The sequence below is a fragment of the Numenius arquata genome, chromosome 2 (assembly GCF_964106895.1).
Source record: "Numenius arquata chromosome 2, bNumArq3.hap1.1, whole genome shotgun sequence".
NCBI lineage: Eukaryota > Metazoa > Chordata > Aves > Charadriiformes > Scolopacidae > Numenius > Numenius arquata.
In genome coordinates, this window is record NC_133577.1 from 90,916,156 (window position 1) to 90,934,531 (window position 18,376).

Consider the following 18,376-nt stretch of genomic DNA (forward strand, 5'->3'; position numbering starts at 1 on the left):
CTGGAGGTATTTAAGAAACGTGTAGACGTGGCTCTTCAGGGCATGCTCTAGTGCCCGGGATTGTTGGTTTGTGGTGGGGTGTTGTGTGTGGGGTTTAGTTGATGGATGCTGCTTGCTTTTTTTTTTTTTTTTTTTTTTTTTTTTTTGGGGGGGTGTTGTTGTTTGTTTGGTTTTGTGTTGTGTTTTTTTGTTTGTTTGTGTGTTTTTGTGTTTTGTTTTTTTTTTTTTTTAATGTGGTTGGACTCGATGATCTCAAAGGTCCCTTCCAACCACTAAGATTCTGTGATTCTGTAATTCTTTCCACCCGTATTCTGCACTGCTATGTGATGCCAAGGTACCTGCCTTCAGGCAAAAGTGTTCTTCCTGTTGCTGAAGAAAACAAAGTTTTAGAAAAATGTATTGAGAAAAGCAAGTACTCTATATCCATGTCTGTGCTTATTGAAGGTTCACCATCTGGGGAGAAATCAGGCTGCAAAGGAGAAAGGAACTAGCTCTCTTCTGCCAGGTCATACTCTGGCTAGAGCTGCTGAGAACGTTTTTTAAAGGGCAAGGCCAGAGGTTAAATTGGTAATTGCCAATTCACTGAAAATTAAATTGCTCATCCGAAAGAGTTAGTCTTAGCAAATGTTTCAACCCAAAAAAAGTGCATGGGACAAAAAGTTCAAAAATTGCCAGGGTTTCATAATAAAATGCATGATTTGAGCTTTATCATTATTTTAAATTACAAAATTAGAATGAATGCTAGTAAAGACATAGTGAAGTGGTAAAAGTCAAACCAAAACAATTGCAGATGATCTAAATGGAATGTTTGGATTTGCTCCACCTGTGATTTTTTGGGGAGAAAAGAGGAGGGAGGGATTACAGTCTATGAGAAGGGGTTATTGTCTTTTCCTCCCTATTTGGGATGCTGTGTTCTCATATGGCTCAGAACCGTTTCCTGCCCAGTCCTGGGGCTGAATATATATCCTGTCCCTGGCAGGGGTGCTACTGTGGGTGTTTTTAGCAGTAGGAGGGAGTTCTGGCAGTGGCTAGTACACCCTGCTACAGCGAAAAAAAACAACCAACCAAATCAAACCAAACTCCAAACCATTAAATCTGTGAAGGTCAAAGGACCAGAGTAGTTTCAGGGAGTAAGCTTCCTCCTTGCATGTATAAGGTAACTATGAGAAAGCTGGGCAGCCTCTAGGCAATGTATTACTTACATCCTTATAAGACCACAGCAAAACCCTTGGCTATAACTACCAAGTTTCATGGCATTTTATTTTATCATGTGAAGTGACCGATAATACTAGAAACAAGACTAGAAACAACGCCTCTGTATATAGTTTTACTGTCATGATAGAGTTAGATACATTAGGGACAACCACAGGCACTACAAGAGATACAGCTTTTTCTGTTTAATGTCTTTTTTTCTTATGACTTAACTGATTTATATGCATTATAAAAAGATTTGTTCTAATATAATAACTTAATAATTTATCAGTTTCCACATACAGCTTCTTTAAAAAGTCTATTCTACAGTGATATTTCAGTTAGCACAGTTGTTTTTTTTCCAACAGAATTATTTCACAGCAATATTAAAAAACCCCAAAACCTGCAGTGAGTTCTAACCCCCAGCAATGACCCTAAAAAGCACCAAGTGCACTGTACTTGAGATTTTAACTTCTGTACTACCTCTAAAGCACTTGTACATCAATTTCTTCATTCATTTCAATACACATGTATAATTTACTTTTTCCCCCAGTTTATCACTCCACGCTGCATCCCTGTTTTCTTCATCTCTCCCCTAGGTTGGTTTTTTTGTGTGTTTGTTCTGGGTCTTTTTGTCCTGTTATTTTTGGTTTATACCTTCTGTATCTATGAGCAATCTCTATAATGTAAGACAAGAGTCATGATTTAGTCCCTGGAGAGTTAAAAAAATTGAGAAATGAAAGATGTTGAACGTTTATTATGTGAAAAAAATGTATAATCACATTTCAGCATTTCACTTTTTCCAAACCATGTAATTTTTCTTTGTCTTTGATTACAGTATGTCAAAGATTACACATATTGTATTTCTTTAGTTTGCTGGTACCCCTGTCTGCAAATGTGTTCCCTGAGGGAAAATTTGCTCTCATTTCACAAAAGCAGAAGCAAATGCAAAACAGAAATCTGTGAGAGGTGTTCATTCAGCTCTACTCGGGAATTTACATGATTTTCCATGTGATAGTTCAGCAGAACTTTCTATGCTGTCTGTGGCACTGTTTATGACTTGCTTTCTGGGATGATGTACTTTCCTTTAGAAAACAAGTAGTTCCTCAAAAAGTAAACAATACGTGGAAGAACTAACAACAGCTCTGCACTGTATCATTCATTGGCTAGACACGTAATTTGGAATAATCACTCAGTACGAGTTGAAAGAATTGGTTTTTGCCACAAGGAAGCAATTCAGTCTTTTAAAAGGCATACTCTGGATTCACTGTTTTCATTATGTACTGGTAACCCAGTACTTCCGCACAGGATTTCATCACGGTTTGAACCTGTACCGAGGAAAAGGCATCTCTTTGTGGCACTCGGGGAACCTTGGGCTTTTTACTCTGTAAATAGTTCAGTGAGGGCGTTCTCATTTTCGATAACTGATGATAACTTCCATAGTGATTGTCACTCAGCCAGCTACCACAGACAGAAGCAGACAAGGAGCACTCATATCATTCTTCATTGTAACTCAGTGCTCACAGGAGGAGCACTGCCAACAGATTTCAGGAGAGGGTAACCTTGGGCAATCAGTACTTTGGAAAACAGTCAGGGGTGAGCTGACTTGAAATCAGCTATGAACAGAAGAGAATGTGTGGTCATTGCTTTTCATACATCACCGGTTTGCAGTGCTGAGCCGGAACCGAGTCCTGTAAAACTGAGCACTTGGTAGGTGCCAAGCATGCCTAGTACTCTGAAGGGGTGTCTAGGTGTTCCTGTAAGCAGATCCAGGCCCATACTAAGGACCTTTTTGCATTTCGAGTACAAAAGGGACTGAAAGCAGCTTAAACGTTCAATGAATTGCCTGTCACAGAGGAGTTCATGATCCAAAGTAAGCATGCCAAGCTCCATGACCTAGACATTTTGCTAAGCTAAAGCACTGTTGCTTTAGCTTAGCTGTAGCCTGAATGCAGCTCCAGCACGCAGAATGCATGCTGTGCTTAGGAAGATTGAGCCCACATGTGAGTGCCAAACTCATTTGTTGCAACAGGCTGTTACAGAAATACTAGCTTAGCTTTCTGCAACAGCTTCAGTGCTTGACCTTCCTCAGCCCCCTCCATGTACAAACCTAGGCCTGTGCTCCGGCCCTGAGCCCACGGCTCCAGCCCGTGGCCTCTGCCTGGAGACAGCCCCTGCCTCAGCCTCCCTCCACAGCCAACGTGCACGTCAGTGATGCAAGCTGCGGGGAGAAGGACTCAAAAGTGATAGCTGATAAGACCTATGCACTCAAGGGAGAGGTCAGATTCCCTGATATTTAACAGCTCCACGATTAAGACACTCAACTAGCATGTGAGTGACCCGGTTCAAACTCTTCTTCCTCTGATTTGGAGCAGTGATTTGACCTCAAGTCACTGTCCCCAGGAGACTTGCCCTAGCTTCTGTGCCATAGGGCAGTTCTCCTAGTGTCTCTCAGCAAAACTCTTCCAGCTTGGAGAAAACACTGTGTCTCTTTGCACATTCAGTGACCACATCTGCACATTTCTTACATACAGGTTTTCAGGCTTTTAAAAAAGCTTCAAGATGTTATATTATGAAAAATAACACATTTTTATGAGGAAAATATACCTGTGCCAGTATCTAATGCATTCTCAGGTGATTTGATTCCCATTATTCAAAAAATGGTGTTAGTTTGACTTCCTGTGCAATACCAAGGCAGTACTCCAACTATGCAGCCAGATTTGAAACTAGAAGTTGCAGAGCATGCTCTAAAGCACGGGAAACACAGAGGAGGATGAAAATTCAAAGCAAAGAAAAATAAACAGGTCATTAAAGCTCAAATACAGGCTTAATTTCAACTCAAGTCTAACTTTAAAGTTTCTTATTGTCACGACTGCACAGATGCTGGGATAAGTTGAACCATTTTGACAGCAAAACAACCCAAACTAGAAAGTTTGCATGTGTATACCATTCAGGTATTGTGAGAAACAGGCTTGCCATGTGGTGCCATGTGGAAGGAGGACTGGTGTTCCTGTGTCCTCCTCCTTGTCTTCTCCTACTTAGTTGTTCACAGAAACTGCTTCTTATTGAAAAACATTTCCGTCATTCTTCAAAAACTGCTAAAGAGCGCTGGTGTAAGGGCTTGGGTTTTATTTCATCTCATGAGAAGGGGTTCACTTACTCGACTAATGCAAAACCCCTAGAAGACATCTGCGAATTTTGGATGAAAAGGCTTCAACCTAGAAGTTAAGTTTCCAGCTTAGACCTGTCCCCACTCCTTGGCCCCTGCTGTTGACTAGTTCGCTCTCCGCTCAACACTGCCGGCTTCTGCACCACATCTCCTTTCTTCTGTACATCACTCCTGTATAGGGGTCACTGGGTCTTGCCTCAGGGTTCTGCATGTCATGAGGTGAGGTGGCAGGCTGCGTGTGGAAGGACAAGCAGGGCTAGCCGCTGCCTTGTGAATCCCTTGTTTACAGATGACTGCCACTTCAGCTGATTGAATAAAGGGAATGCCTGCAACACCATGCAATTGGTATTGCAATAAAAAACAATCGATTGCTCATTTTTATCAAATGCTTTCTGTACACCTCTGCTCTTTTCATACTCCCAAGCACTAGACACCTTGGACAAATAAAAAAATTAGCAACTAGTACAATTTTAAAAGCTGAGGGTTACAAGGGGGCTACAGGTACTTTCATTTTAGAGTCGCATAACATCTCCATCCCTGTTTGTTTCTCCCTAATTCCTATCACTCAGACTACACTGTGCAACCTTTGCCTGGATCCTTTTTTTGCCTCCTTACCCTTTCACCATTTCCAGCTATTTTAAATTGTACGTTATAAAAAAAGCCCACCTCCCACAATTCAGTGTGCTGGGGAATAGGGCATCCTTAAGCTCACTGTCTTGCAGATGGGATTTCTCTACCACAAAGCTTTTGAGGGCTGAGATTTTACTGGCATGCACTGGCACAAAACTGGTGTGGCACTGTGCAGTGAAGTACAGGACCCTTTATCCCTTGCTTGTTCTTAACATAGATTGCCTTGCAGATAGTAGGCAGATCCACCACTTTTTCATCTTCTTTTGTTTTCTGCTGTCATTTCCATTATTTAAATAGCTATATTTAGACTGCAGATTTCTTTAGACAAGTAGATGCAAGAATTTAGTAAAATGTAGAGAATACACACTAAATATCTTCTAAGTAACCACCGTAAACAGCTCTTACGCCATCATACGGCGTGTCTTGTCCATCCCACCTGCCTCTAATATTTGAAATCATGGGCTCATTCCAGCCAAGAGGAGCTAAAAGTCTAAAAGACATTTACATTTCTCTAAGTCTAGTGTAGATCACAGATGTCTTCTCCAAGTGTGCTCCACCCGATTACTCAAGACCAAGTGCATGGAAGAGAAACCCTAGGAAGGAATTAGTTGTATGAAAGGTTTCATTTGGAGCTTGCAGTCAGGCATGAGAGACATTTGTAGGAAACCAGGCTGCTTAGGTCTCTGGCAGGCAAGTATGGCAAGTTAAAATGGGAGGGCTGAAGCTGTTGCTGCCTCTGGCTGTCCACCCTGGCTAAGGCAGGTACAATCGAAACTCTGATGAAACAGCATTTGAACCACCAGGGTTTTCAGCCCGGACTTTTCAGGTGAGGTGGTGCCGACTGTGGTTTTGTGGTACCTGTAGCCTTTGCGAACAGAGCTTGAGTAAGTCTGTACCTACTTGAAGAGACTGCTGCTATTTTTGCTCTGGTGCCTTAAGAAACCGCCTCAGCTCAGGTTAAAAGCAACACTAGAGTGGTCAGGGTAGCATTACCCACCGACTCCCCAGCAGGTCCGTCCTCGCCATCCTCCCGCCGGGCAGGAGGCGCTTTTCTGTGCCATGCTGTGGCCCACCGAGCGGGGGGAACAGCTCTGGGGCATGTGGCACGGTTCACGCCAGGCCCGCCGGCTTTGCGGTCAGGCCGCCACCCAGGAGCGGGGCACCGGCGCGCCTTTCCCCTCGGCGGGGACGAGCAGTCAGCCACAGCTACGTGAGAGGACGCACGTCCCGGGGGACGAACACTACCGGGCCTTCCCGTCCCGGCGCGGCGGCACCGGCCCAGCGGGGGAAGGGCGGCCGGGCGGGCCCCAACGGCCTGGGCCAACGGGCCGGCGCGCGCCCGAGGCGGGGCGAGCGGCGCGCGCGCGCGTTGCCAGGAGACGCGGGGCGCGCGGGGGAGGGGTAAGGGGGGGGGGTGTTACGTGGTGACGTTAATTCTATATGAGCGCGAGCGGCGGGAGCTCGGGTCTTTTCTACCGCTCGAGCCGCGCGGCGCCTCCTCCTCCTCGCTCCTGAGTCACCGCCGGTCCCGGCCCGCGCAGGTACCGGGCGGGGCGCGCGCCGCCGCCACCGGGGCCGCGGCCGTGGAATGGGGCGGGGGGGGAATCGGACCGGGACGGGGGGGACCGGACGGGCGGTGCTTGGCTCCCGCTGTCGGGCGGGGAGGCCGCAGGGGCCGGGCTGGCCTAGCGGGGCCCCTCGGCCGGTGGGGCGGCGGGGGGGACACGCACCGAGCTTTCCCCGCGGGGTAGCGGCGCCGTTACGATCCCGGCCCCGCGGCGGGGAGCGCTGCCCGCCGCCCGGTTTAACCCACCACCCTCTCCCGCCGCCGCGCCCCGCGGAGGGGCCAGACTGGGCTAGGCCGGGCCCGCGCGGCGCGGGCCGGCGCTGAGGGGAGGCGGGTCGGGCCGGCAACACGTGGGGAAGGAGCGGGGCTGGCGGGGCGCGCCAGGAGGCGGCGGCGGGCAGCGGGGCGGGGGGGCGTCGGGGCCGGAACGCCGCACGGGGAGGAGCGGGTGCGTGTCTATGTGTCCGTCTGTCCGGCCGTCCGCGGTGAGGGAGGCGGGAAGGGGCTGGGTGCCGGGCGGGCGGCGGATGCGCACATGGCGGAGGGGACGGGGGGCGGCAGGGCGGCGTGGCCTTGTGCTGGCTCCCGCGCCTTGTTGCCGCTGGCGTGTGGGGAGCCGCGGCCGGGGCGTGCTGTGCTGCTGGCTGCTGGCAGGGGGACCCAGAGACTCGGCTAGGGGACGGGCGACTCTTGCTTCCTGCCTTTAGGAAAGAGCTTTTTTTTTTTTTTTTTCGGTTTGCTGGACTGTTGAACATGTTGAATGTCGCTGCTCTGGGGGCATGTTGGCTGGTGTCACCCAAATGAGGCCTTTGCTGTCCTGATGGTAGGTGGATGCACCCAGTGTCTACAGTAGCAGATACAGGAGGTGTCTGTCACTAAGGAAGACTAAGAAACTACCTGAAAGATCTAGTAACTACAACTGGAAGTACTGGCTTGTGTTTATTGTTCGTCTCTATCTATCTGCATATAAAACATATTCCATTTACTCCATATTGGTTATTTAGGGGACTTACACTGCCAATACTTATGCGGCTTTCAATATTTAATACCAAACCTTCCCCACTTGCTTGCAGAAGAAAACACAAACTTTTTTTTTTTTTCCCCAAGTGACTGTGGTATAGTAGTAATATGGCAACATCTTCCACAATTTATGTCCCAGCACGCTGCAGTTTTGTGCATGTCCATTTGGTGTTTGAAGCCCTACGGAGATACACTTAGCATTTCATGTTCTAACTCCTTTGAGGAAGGTAAGAGAAGTGAGCACTGAGTGTGCAGTGTGTGACAAGTTGTTCATCCCTACCATTGGGATGTGACTCCTGCTGGTGGATGTGACATTAATCGGAGAGGAGCTAATACCTGATTATTTTTCATTTCAATCATGAAATAAAAGAACTAAGGCTTAAAGCTGTGTACAACTGTGGGTACCTTCTGACAAAAATGCTTGTTAGTAGCTTGTTAGTAGCTTGTTAGTAGCTTGTTAGTAGCTTGTTAGTAGCTTGTTAGTAGCTTGTTAGTAGCTTGTTAGTAGCTTGTTAGTAGCTTGTTAGTAGCTTGTTAGTAGCTTGTTAGTAGCTTGTTAGTAGCTTGTTAGTAGCTTGTTAGTAGCTTGTTAGTAGCTTGTTAGTAGCTTGTTAGTAGCTTGTTAGTAGCTTGTTAGTAGCTTGTTAGTAGCTTGTTAGTAGCTTGTTTTAACTGAGCTTCCTACTGTGCCCCTTTTACAATGGTAAACTCCTTAAAGGATGAGAAAGGCACTGTTGTTGGATTGAAGCAAGCTGAATGGCTTCCAGTCCCTTGTAAATCCAGAAGTTATCTCACTTCTTAGGGCAAAATAGAATTTGAAATTTACATACACTGAAATTTGAGTGACTTGTATGCCTCTGTACCAGACAAAAGTTTAGACCACTCAGGGCTTCTTAAAATGTTGATATAAGTGCTTAGAATAGGCCATTGATACCTGAACTTCTGTTTGTGTGGCCCACTTAGTCCTGTGAGAGGGGTCTATACTAGCAGTCTCCCTTCACTCTCCCTTTTCTGTATTTTGTGGCATGTCTTGCATATCATGTGCTCTGGTGTCTGAGGACAGAAGATTGTAGAATGAGGATCTTATGCACAAGTGGTAGATCTGGTGTTTTTCAGGGCCTCTGGTCCTTTCCTGACATTCACAGGACTAGGACGTGAGTGTTGGGATTGCTGGAAGCGTGCTGCATCCATGCAGTGTTACAGGAAGTGCCAAAAGCGCTGGATCTGCTGTAGTGTTGGGTGTGTACAGCACAGTAATGCTCCTTGTGCTTCATCACCCTACCTCACTCAAAAACTGTTCCTGGGAGTAGGCAGGGGACTTGTTATAGTGATCTGCTTACTGAGCACCCTGGAAGTGGGTGGTCTGTTTTTTTTCTTAGCTTCTTTATAACTGACAATGAACATGTGTGCACAAGTGAAACTGAAAACAGAGCATTGTGGGTATGTATATTATGAAGCTTTGTCACAACCTTGAGTAAGAGCCGAGTCTTGTAGGCTGACACTGTATTCTTTTAATACATCAAGGAAACTTGGCTTACGGTACTGTGATTCTGTTTATTCACTTAGCTCCTAAAAGTTGAAGTAATTGTAACATGGAGAACTTAACTCATTGTGGCAGAGATTGTATTCCTTTTGGGGAATAAAATAGCTTGAGGATTTCAATTTCAGTAGTGAAAAATCTCAGGGGAAATAAGCATCTTCTATTTTGATTAAATCCTTTGGTGAAAGCCAGTTTGTTCCAATAGACAGATGGGTGTAATGGACATGTCTGTGGTATCTATGCTTTTTTATTAATATGGTTGTAACCCAGTTCAGGTTCTTGCGACAGCTCCAAACATGATGTACCTCAGACTAAAGGTCCAATTGTTATTATTTGGGAAACTTCAGGAATTGGATAGTTAGCAGGAAATGAAGATGCAGGTGTTCTTTTAAATGCTTGTTTGTTTTTCTATGTTTGGATATACATTCAGTGGAACTTCAGCTATGTTTTTTTTGCATGGCCTAATAGTGCTTTGGTGTTTGTGCTGTACTAGTAGGCATTTGTACAGACAATAGTACTTTGCACACAGAAACAAGACTTTTTAATGTTGATTGTATTTTGCTAGAGCTGAGGAGTCTCCTGAGTTAGCTTCTGGTCTGGGTGATGGCATTCCGTCTAACTTCTTACTAGGAAACCAGCTAGTATATGATAGAACAGAACGGTATTGTACAAGTGCTGTTTAGTCTGCAAAACGGTTGTGATGACGGGTTTAATGCTTAGAGGTCAGTTTTCATTTCTAAATTACTGTAGCTCAAAAGCGATTATAATTAAAGTTAATTCAATCTAGCTGATGCTCACTCAGCTCAGAAGTTAGTGCAGTTCCTCATCACCTAACATTGTTAATCTGGAGAGTAGGTCTGGTGTCATAATGTATTTGTCTAGAAAACCAGACATGCCTGGAAGGCATCGTAGAAGTTGCTTAGGGATTCATTTGATGACCTTCTGAAAAATTAAGCTGTTTAGAAACAGTGCATGAGGTTTTTGAGGACTTCCTATGCTTGACAAAGTTAATGCAAAGGGAAAAATGTTAATTATGAATATGGCCTCATGTATTTAGTGATAACTTTGACCTTAAGTTTTCAGGAAGACTAAAACTTCAGCTGTATTCAAATAAAAAGATGACTGCTAATCTGCTTTTGATAATTTAGTTTTAAAATGTAAATAATTTTAAAGTAACTTATATGCTACCTAAAAATTAATCTTTAAAATTAATTTACATATTATCAAAACATTATCTGCATCTTAACTACTGTCAAAGGTTAGACTGGAGATCTTTTGTAGATGGAAAGCTGTTTAGATTTTGATATTGGAAAATACAGGATGCATTTGGGGGCTGAATGTGTTTAAATGTACATCTACACAGACATAATTTACAATGGTGGTCTCAGTTTAAAGCTTAACTTGCAGTAATGAGTAGGCAGTTGCACATCAGCTGTTTTACCTCATCTTTGTAGACTTTAGTGCAAAATATTACCAGTTTATCCTTAGTAGCTTTTTGTGATGAAAAGGGGAAAGCAACTTTTTAGATATGAAAACTTCAGTTTCAGGATATACCTGCAGCCACAAAGTGTTCAGTTGCTGATTTGACATTCCCCCAGATCACAACCAAACCAAACAACAAAGAAACCCTCACCCAAAACCAGAGATACGAGAATTGTTTGCATTTTTAAGTGTTGAAAGTTCTCATTAAGAGATTTGATGAAGCAGGTGCCTGAAACGTGGAATGGAACAAGCTCCCAGGCTTCTAAGACCCAGGTTAGAATCATAAATGCTTGTTGTCTTTTCTGACCATCTGCAGTAAGAGTTCAGTCCACCCATTTATCTAGGTATTTAATGTGCGATGTTTCAAAGGAGGGGCAGTTCTTTCACATTTTGTGCGGGATGACTTGCCCTTGAGGTAAAGCTTCCCTTTAGTTCTGTCTCTAGTTAAAAACATGGGTTAGGCATTGAAACGTTAAGTTGGGGGGATGCAAGAGGGGACATGAAATAAAACTATTAATTGTTTATATCCAAACCAATTTTTAATCAGTTCTTCTGGAGCTTCCTTTTAGCTTAGGCATTTGTGTCACTTGTTATTGTTCACCTCTCAAATGCTATTAATCTCAGATTAAACTGCTTCTGTTCTCAGGTATTCATGTTGCTAGTTCCTGAACTCATCTATTTCCTCTCTTCCACAATGTTCAGCACTGAATACAGTATTTTTACTGAGGATACATCACTGAAGTGTATAATGATCTTATTTTGCATTGTGTGTTTTAGTCATCATGCATTCATTTCAGATCTCAGCTACTTCTGCGTGTTGACTAGAAGTCTTCAGTGGGCTGCATGCAATTATACCTGTTTCTTTGTACAGCAATTTTTTGACCTTTTGAATTCTAAATTAGTTTGAATTGCTGCTTTTAATATATGTTACTTTAGATTTTAGTACTATTTATTTTGCCTTGCTTGGATCACTCCTTTAAGCAGTTCTTAATTTTGTGATACTCCAGTTATAGAAATTGTTCATCTTGGCTTTGGATGGTTAAGTATGAGCCAGTATAAATGGTTTATTCTGTTCCTTGCATGTGCAAGGTAGAATCATCAGAAATGTGCTTGCTGGTTTTGAACTGGTGAGATCTTCGTGACCTGGCCTCTTGATTCTTTCATCACCTTCTTCACTATTATAGAGGTATCAGGTGCTTCTGCTGGTGCCAAAAGCATGATTGAGTGAAACTCACAAGAAAATGCTTCTGAAGATCACTTGGTAAATAAGGCTCAAGTTCCTTGGGTCAAGTTCTTCTCTACAGATGTCATATATGTTTACAATTGCTTTTTAAACTCTGCACCTGTAGTCATTTGAAAGTGACTTACTGAAACCATAAACATGCTTATACTTCTGTTGGGTCTTCTACTGATTGTAACATCTCACCCCTAAGAGCCTCCAAAATGCCTCAAAGTTAGATTGTTATTGTGTTCTTTTTTGGTGAATGCTAGCTTGTTGGTTGAAAACTGGATGTTTTAAGGTTTGCAGTTTAGTAATGGCTTTGTTTCAATGGAAAAAAATACTGAACTGAAGCTAACAAAAAAGTTGCTAAATATATTTTAGTAATTTCAGTGGCTTCTTGGGGGGTGAATGAATTTACAATATTGCATTCATCAGATGTTCCAGCAAAAAATGCTTTTTTGAAACCTGTGCACATTTTTCAGTGAGTTTAACTTCCTTTTCAGATAAGGATGTTTAGATGTTTAAGTCAAATTGGATAAAAAACTTTAATGCTGCAGTGTGCGAGTCTGGCAGATAGCAGCATAACTGGCAGTATGGTTGTGTTTGATTAGGTAGCAATCTCAGTAGTCAACTGACACTCCCAGTTGATGTTGTGGCATGCACAAGTTGATCTTTCAAACTGTTAAAATGCATCCTGCTACCTGAAGTACTTTGTTAAAATGCTATTTTTGTATTAATTAATTTAACACTTTTTGACAAACTGAATACTTTTACCAACATAAACTCTGTAGAGAAATACTATTAGGAAGTTTTAAAGATTTTTTTATATATGGAGATTCTGATTTTAGCTCTTCAGGATGGCTGCTGTTTTCCCATTATCAGTGATGGAAGGGAGAAGCTACAAGCAGCTATACTGATTAGTTTGTTTTAAAAAACAATTTAAAAATCCTTGTTTAAGTTTTTCAGATTTGAATTTAAACTTCTGGATTACTTTTCTAATAATGAAGGATTGTCTTAAATAGAAATTGGTAGGTTTTCTGCTACAGAATTTTGGCATCCAGAACAAAGGCCGCGTTGTGTGTTAATTACCCTATTTTTAGAACACGATCAGGGAGCTCAGATCAGTAGCAGAGACTAACATGCAGATATAATTCAGTCCTGATTTTAAGTTTTAATTCTGTAGTCCATTTCCTTCTCCTTATGGAGACTTTTGCTACAAGAATAAATAGGCATTACCTAAAATTCAATAAAAATGCTACAAAATAGGAGTTCAGTATTTCTTGCATGAATCTTCATTTCCTAATTTAAAAATTAGCTAAGGGGGAAGCTCTAAAAAGTGTTTCCACAGGAATGAAAGCAAGCCCTGCAGTTACTAGTAACTACCTTAGTTATACACTCACTCTGGATTTTTTTGAAGAATGTGAGTTTTTCCCATCATGTGACTGGCATTTTCGTCCATGTTGTAGAGCACATTAAAGTTGAAATGTGGAAAATCCTTGTTTTCATGCCATAACATGTATTGTGCAGAGGCCTGCAAGCCCTAGTGAAATAGTTGCATTGGCAAGTGGCTGAAGTTGGTGCCTTTACCTCAGGAGTTACTAGAAAAGTGAAAATTACCACTTAAAGGGGAGAGAGCAGACATTTTCAATTAATTGTGACACTTGGTTCAGAATTTTCATGGTTTAGTATCTTTATTCTCTACAACCAAATTCTGAGTTTTGCCATGTTATCACAAGGTCTGATGTTGTAGCATGTGGTTTCACAGCAACTTCAAAATTGCCTAACGCTATTCATGAGTGGTGATAAAAGGTACTTGCCTGTGGTGGCCTCTGTCTCTGGACCTTGCGGTTACTCATGCAACTGCAGGGCTAGCTCTGTACAAAAGAAATACCTAGTACTTTTTTTAACTTTACAGCCTTTCAGACATTGCTGATGAAAGAAGGGGGGTATGCATAGCTAAGGAAGAACCACAATAAGCTTTTCCAGCAGCATTTACCCGTTACATTTGCTTTAGCTGACCGGAAGATCATTCTATAGAGAAACTTGGTGTTCCCCTTATGAAGGGGCTGTATCTCCCTTGTGGTGATGTGGGTGCTTCCCATCTTCATCAATTTAGCAGTTGCACATAATTAAATGTTCTGAGTATGTTTTGTGAAACAGCACTACTCGTCTTCTGGACCAAGCAGAGAAGGATAAGAAATTCAGATATTACTCAAGCTTTTGCTAAAAATTCCCATGTATTGCCATGCCAGTTAACACTTTTGCTCTTGACTGTGCCTGTCTTCTGTACATAATGGATGAGTTGGTGCTTGCACAATAAATTGCAACAAAACATGAGTTTGAGTTACTGCAAGGGTCCAGGGGCAACCTTCTTTTTACTGTGTTGAAAAACTCAGATTCCTTGCTTCCATTGACTGTTAGCTCCTTAGTCTCTCTCAGACCTTGGTAGCCTTTGTTAGTACTCTCTTTTTTATTATCACATACTCCTTTTTCCTGTGCTTGTATTTGGGCAGACAATTTTAATTATCTACTCTAGATTTGAAAATCTAAATTAATTTTGTCAGTTTTTGCGATCCTACACTAACAGTCAGAAATCTTTGTTAACAGAAGGCACTAATAAAAGGAAATTGTCTCCAGAGAGTTCAGTGGCTGATAATGTCTTTCATCAAATAAATGTGGTATTTTGATGGTCTAGCATAGGACTGCCATGCTGACTTAATTGAGATGGAATTTTTTTGACCTTCAGCTTTCCTACTAATATAGGATAATATGAAGGATATAACATGTTTGTAACATGTTGTTTATCTGCCACGTTAATGACTGGCACAATATCACCTTGCTTGATGAACAATTTCTGTGCTAATGATAGATGTCTTGTGAACTTGATCACACACAAAAAAAGGAAAAACTTCATCTTCTGCTTGATTCTCTTTTGAAATTCAGGCTTGCTTTTTTTTTCATCTGATACATCATTCAGTTGCTTCTTTTTGAAGAGGAGCTAAATACTCTCCCAGTTACTACTGAACTGTGTGATCCTTTCCCATGTAACAATTTCCCTACCTGGTAGTTGGTACCATAGCTTCTACTAACAGTTGGGAAATAATTCATAGGGCCTAATACCAAAGATTTTGAATTATGTAACTCTATACCATGTACTGTGCACTTTTTAGACAGTTCACTTAGTTCTTACATTGATGATTCTGTGAGAATGAAACTACACTCTGCAGAGCTATCTGAGCTCTTTAAAGTTACAAACCTCTCTTAGTGGTTTAAGCAAGCTACCCCAATCGATTATTTTGAACATCTACAGTGAAATAGTGTCTTTTGACTGATCCCTACACTAGTGTTTTAGCTCTTGTTTTCTTTTTTTTGTGCTGATTATTTACAGAAAAATGTTACAAGTTGCCTCCCTGGAACACAAGGCAAGAACATCCATTTGAAGTAACTTTCAGTGAACATATTGCTCTCGAGTTTCCCAGTCCATAGTGAGAGCTGAACTTGGCTGGTATGATGTCATTTGTCTGGCACCTTTGGTTTCTGCACACATTGCAAATAGCAGCTTACAGGACTTAATCCTGGTATTTTTTTATACAACTAGCTGTCCTCCAGCTGGACCTCTCTTTTCTTCACTGACATCTGACTTAGTTCACTTAGTTTATTGTTTTATGTTGCAGCTTCTTAATCCCACAAAGGGCTCATTTGTTTTAGGTGATTTCTGTTAATGTACTGCTTTCAGTTGCCCAAGGCTTGCCAGGGACAGAAAGAGGCTGAGATGCTATTCCATGGACAAGCTGACTTATTTGCAGCACTCTGAATTATTGACTACTTGGGGAAATTAGTTTGGGCAAAGGGGCAGATTTCTTTTAAAGATGTGAGTAAACAAGGCTTGGCTGTAGTTTGGATCCAGTATCCTCAAAAAGCCCTTGAATAGCTTGAGAAATTTCTTCTACTTGTTGTTGCAAGCTAATTGTGTGAGCGACTCCTCTAGAGAAGGGGAAATGTTTCCTGAAAGGCAGGGAATGGGTACAGTGCGTGGTACGGTATCCACAGAGATGCTGAAGAGCTGAGAACTGTTTGTGGCTTGCCAGCCTTAGGGCTTGTGCAAAAAAGCAGTTGCTTTTATGGAGGAACTGTGTCTCAGGAATGTCTTGCCTCCCCAGCTGACTCCTGGTTCACCTCGCTGTGACCTGTCTTCCTGAGGCTGAGCGGATGTCAGGGTAATCTAATACTGGCAATGCTTACTTGGGATACTTAAAGCTGACCTTCAAAAAAGGAAAGGCTTCTCACCAGGGTGTTTGTGTCCTAGCTTGTAACATGGCTGGTGCTGCTGTGCAAACTCAGAGTGGTTTCTGTGTGGGTCAAGGCAGATTGGGAAAGAGGAAAGACTGGGAAGAGCTGAATATTTATACAGTTTGAGTTTCTGGCCTCACTTGTGCAAAATTACTTAATGAAGAAGTAGTAACGCCTGCAAACTGAAATCTCCCTAATGGATAACTTGAGGACAAACGTATGGCAATGTCACTGTTCGTTTCTGCATGTATAGAAATAAATTTCTTAAAGATAACAGAGACTAAAGAGGTAAAATGGGCTTTAAATGTCATTAAAATAGCAAACTTTGGTGCTGTTTTGGTAAGGTTTAAGTTTTTAAGGGAGTTCTGTTAATTTTTGGTAATTCTGCAGGATGCGCTCAAAACTGTGGCTAAACTTGTGATGGATTAGCAGTCTCTTAACTTTACCATTTTGAGTAAAAACATATTCCTTGTGATGGCAGGCAGGCTTGTGACCAAGCTTAAGCTACCTGTGTGAAAGGTTTTAAGGTTTAGGCTTTAGAAAACCTGCACTGTAGCTTGCTTTTCTGTGCTTTGCTTCCTTTTTGTAGCATGAACTTCCTATGCGTTGTCTTTAAAGCCCTGCAAAGATAAGATAACTTTCTTTTCCTCCACTTATTTTTACAGCAAGCAGCAAAACATCGTAATTGAAGCCTCTGGGCACTTCTGTCTTTGACCATAATGCAGTGCTACTGGCTGTAGCTGTTTAAGTAACAGGGAAATAAAATACTTTACAAATAAGGAGGTTATTTGCCTGCTGGCTTTTGAACAGGGGAGGAGGTTACCCTTTATTTGTATTCATAAGCCTTTTCTTGCCATCAGGAGGCTTAGATTCTAAGTACTATCCCAGCCCCAAGCAATCACCTAGATACTGAGGCTTGAAGTAACACACCAGCTGTAGTGGTAGCCAGGTTTGTTATAATCCTGCACTGACAACTGGTGAACTGGTATCTCCCAGGGGCTACCTCAAGTAGTGAATGCCTTTTGCTGCTCGCATGCCAAGGTGCAGCTGCTGTTGACAATCCTAAATGCACCTATGAAAGAAATTGGGAAGGATTGCTATGTCTGTCTTGTGGAAAGCTGACTGAGTACGCTATCCAAAGATCTAGTTTTGAGGAGATACTGCAAAACAAATACTGCAGTGGTGTGTTGTAGTATTACTGGTTGTGGTACATATTGTATCCAAGGCTCTGAATACTAGACTGGGACCTGTATTAGGCACTGTGCAAAAATAGCAGAGGCTGTTGGCTCTTAAGGAATGCATTTTCTCAGTGCTTTTCTGCATCTACAGTTGTTGGGGTTTTTTAGTGGTAGAACTGTGTTTGCTGAGAAGCTTAGAGTTGTTTAAGTAAATGACAACAAAATAAATGTGATGCAGCTATATATCCATGCTAATGGGTTGCACAGATTAGTCTAAATGTCTGCCAACGTAGTTCTGTTGGCTTAGTGCCTTGTAGCCTTCTCACACAAGAACTGTTGTCTAGAGCTGGCAGATGACAGTGTCATGACAAACAGTAGCATCTCCGTTTGCAGAAAAACTGTTCCAACTGCAAATGTTCTGATATTGAGTTGTGTAAAAAGTGGAGTGAAGATTAAAGGATGAGGCATGAAAAAGACTGATGCAAGGAGAGTAGGAAAAATGGGATGAGGCAGATAAGAACACACTGGAGGGAGGCTCTGAAGTTGACAGCTACTTGATACAGTCTATTTTAATTTCCAAAAAAAAAAAATCTTTGAAGAATGTTATCCAAAGTCTGAGTAAACTGGGCCATAGTTGGAAAACATACAGTACTTGCATGGATTGTTTAAAAGCCAGGAAGCAGAGGATGAGTAACTGTCTTTTGCGATGGGGAGAGGGAGGCAGATACTGGACTTCCACAGGGTTCTGCAATGAGATGAATGCCTTTGAGATGATCATAAGTGATCGTGGAAAGAGGGCTGAACAGTGAAAGGATGAAGGTTGCTGATGACAGGTAGTTTTTCAGAATGATGAAAACAAGGGCCCATTGGGGAATTTGAGAGCGCAGGCTGCTGGTAAAACTGTCTCTGTCACACTATTGCCCAGCGTAGAAAAATCTGGCTTAGTTATGATCTCTGAGCTGAATGTTGCAACTCAGAAACAGAATATTAGTGCTTTGATACTTGAATGATAACATCAGCAGCTGCATGGTTTCAGGGAAGATGGGGGCTAGTTTGTGAAATAATTATTATGGGGTTGTCAAAACCT

At 42.4% G+C, this 18,376-nt stretch overlaps 1 protein-coding gene across 2 annotated transcripts in view; it reads left to right on the forward strand.

The window, feature by feature from the left end:
- The first annotated feature begins 6,379 nt into the window (after nucleotides 1–6,379).
- NAP1L1 (nucleosome assembly protein 1 like 1) overlaps nucleotides 6,380–18,376 on the forward strand; it is a 35,026-nt gene continuing 23,029 nt past the window's right edge. Inside the window, exon 1 of one of the 2 annotated variants that reach the window (XM_074169005.1) lies at nucleotides 6,380–6,531. Coding sequence is in view for 1 of the 2 variants with exons in the window: in XM_074169004.1 (XP_074025105.1) it covers nucleotides 7,318–7,380 (63 nt within the window). In the remaining variant the exon portion in view is untranslated. Of the gene's footprint in view, nucleotides 6,532–7,044; nucleotides 7,381–18,376 lie in introns of those variants that run through there. The other variant, XM_074169004.1, reaches the window with a different exon arrangement.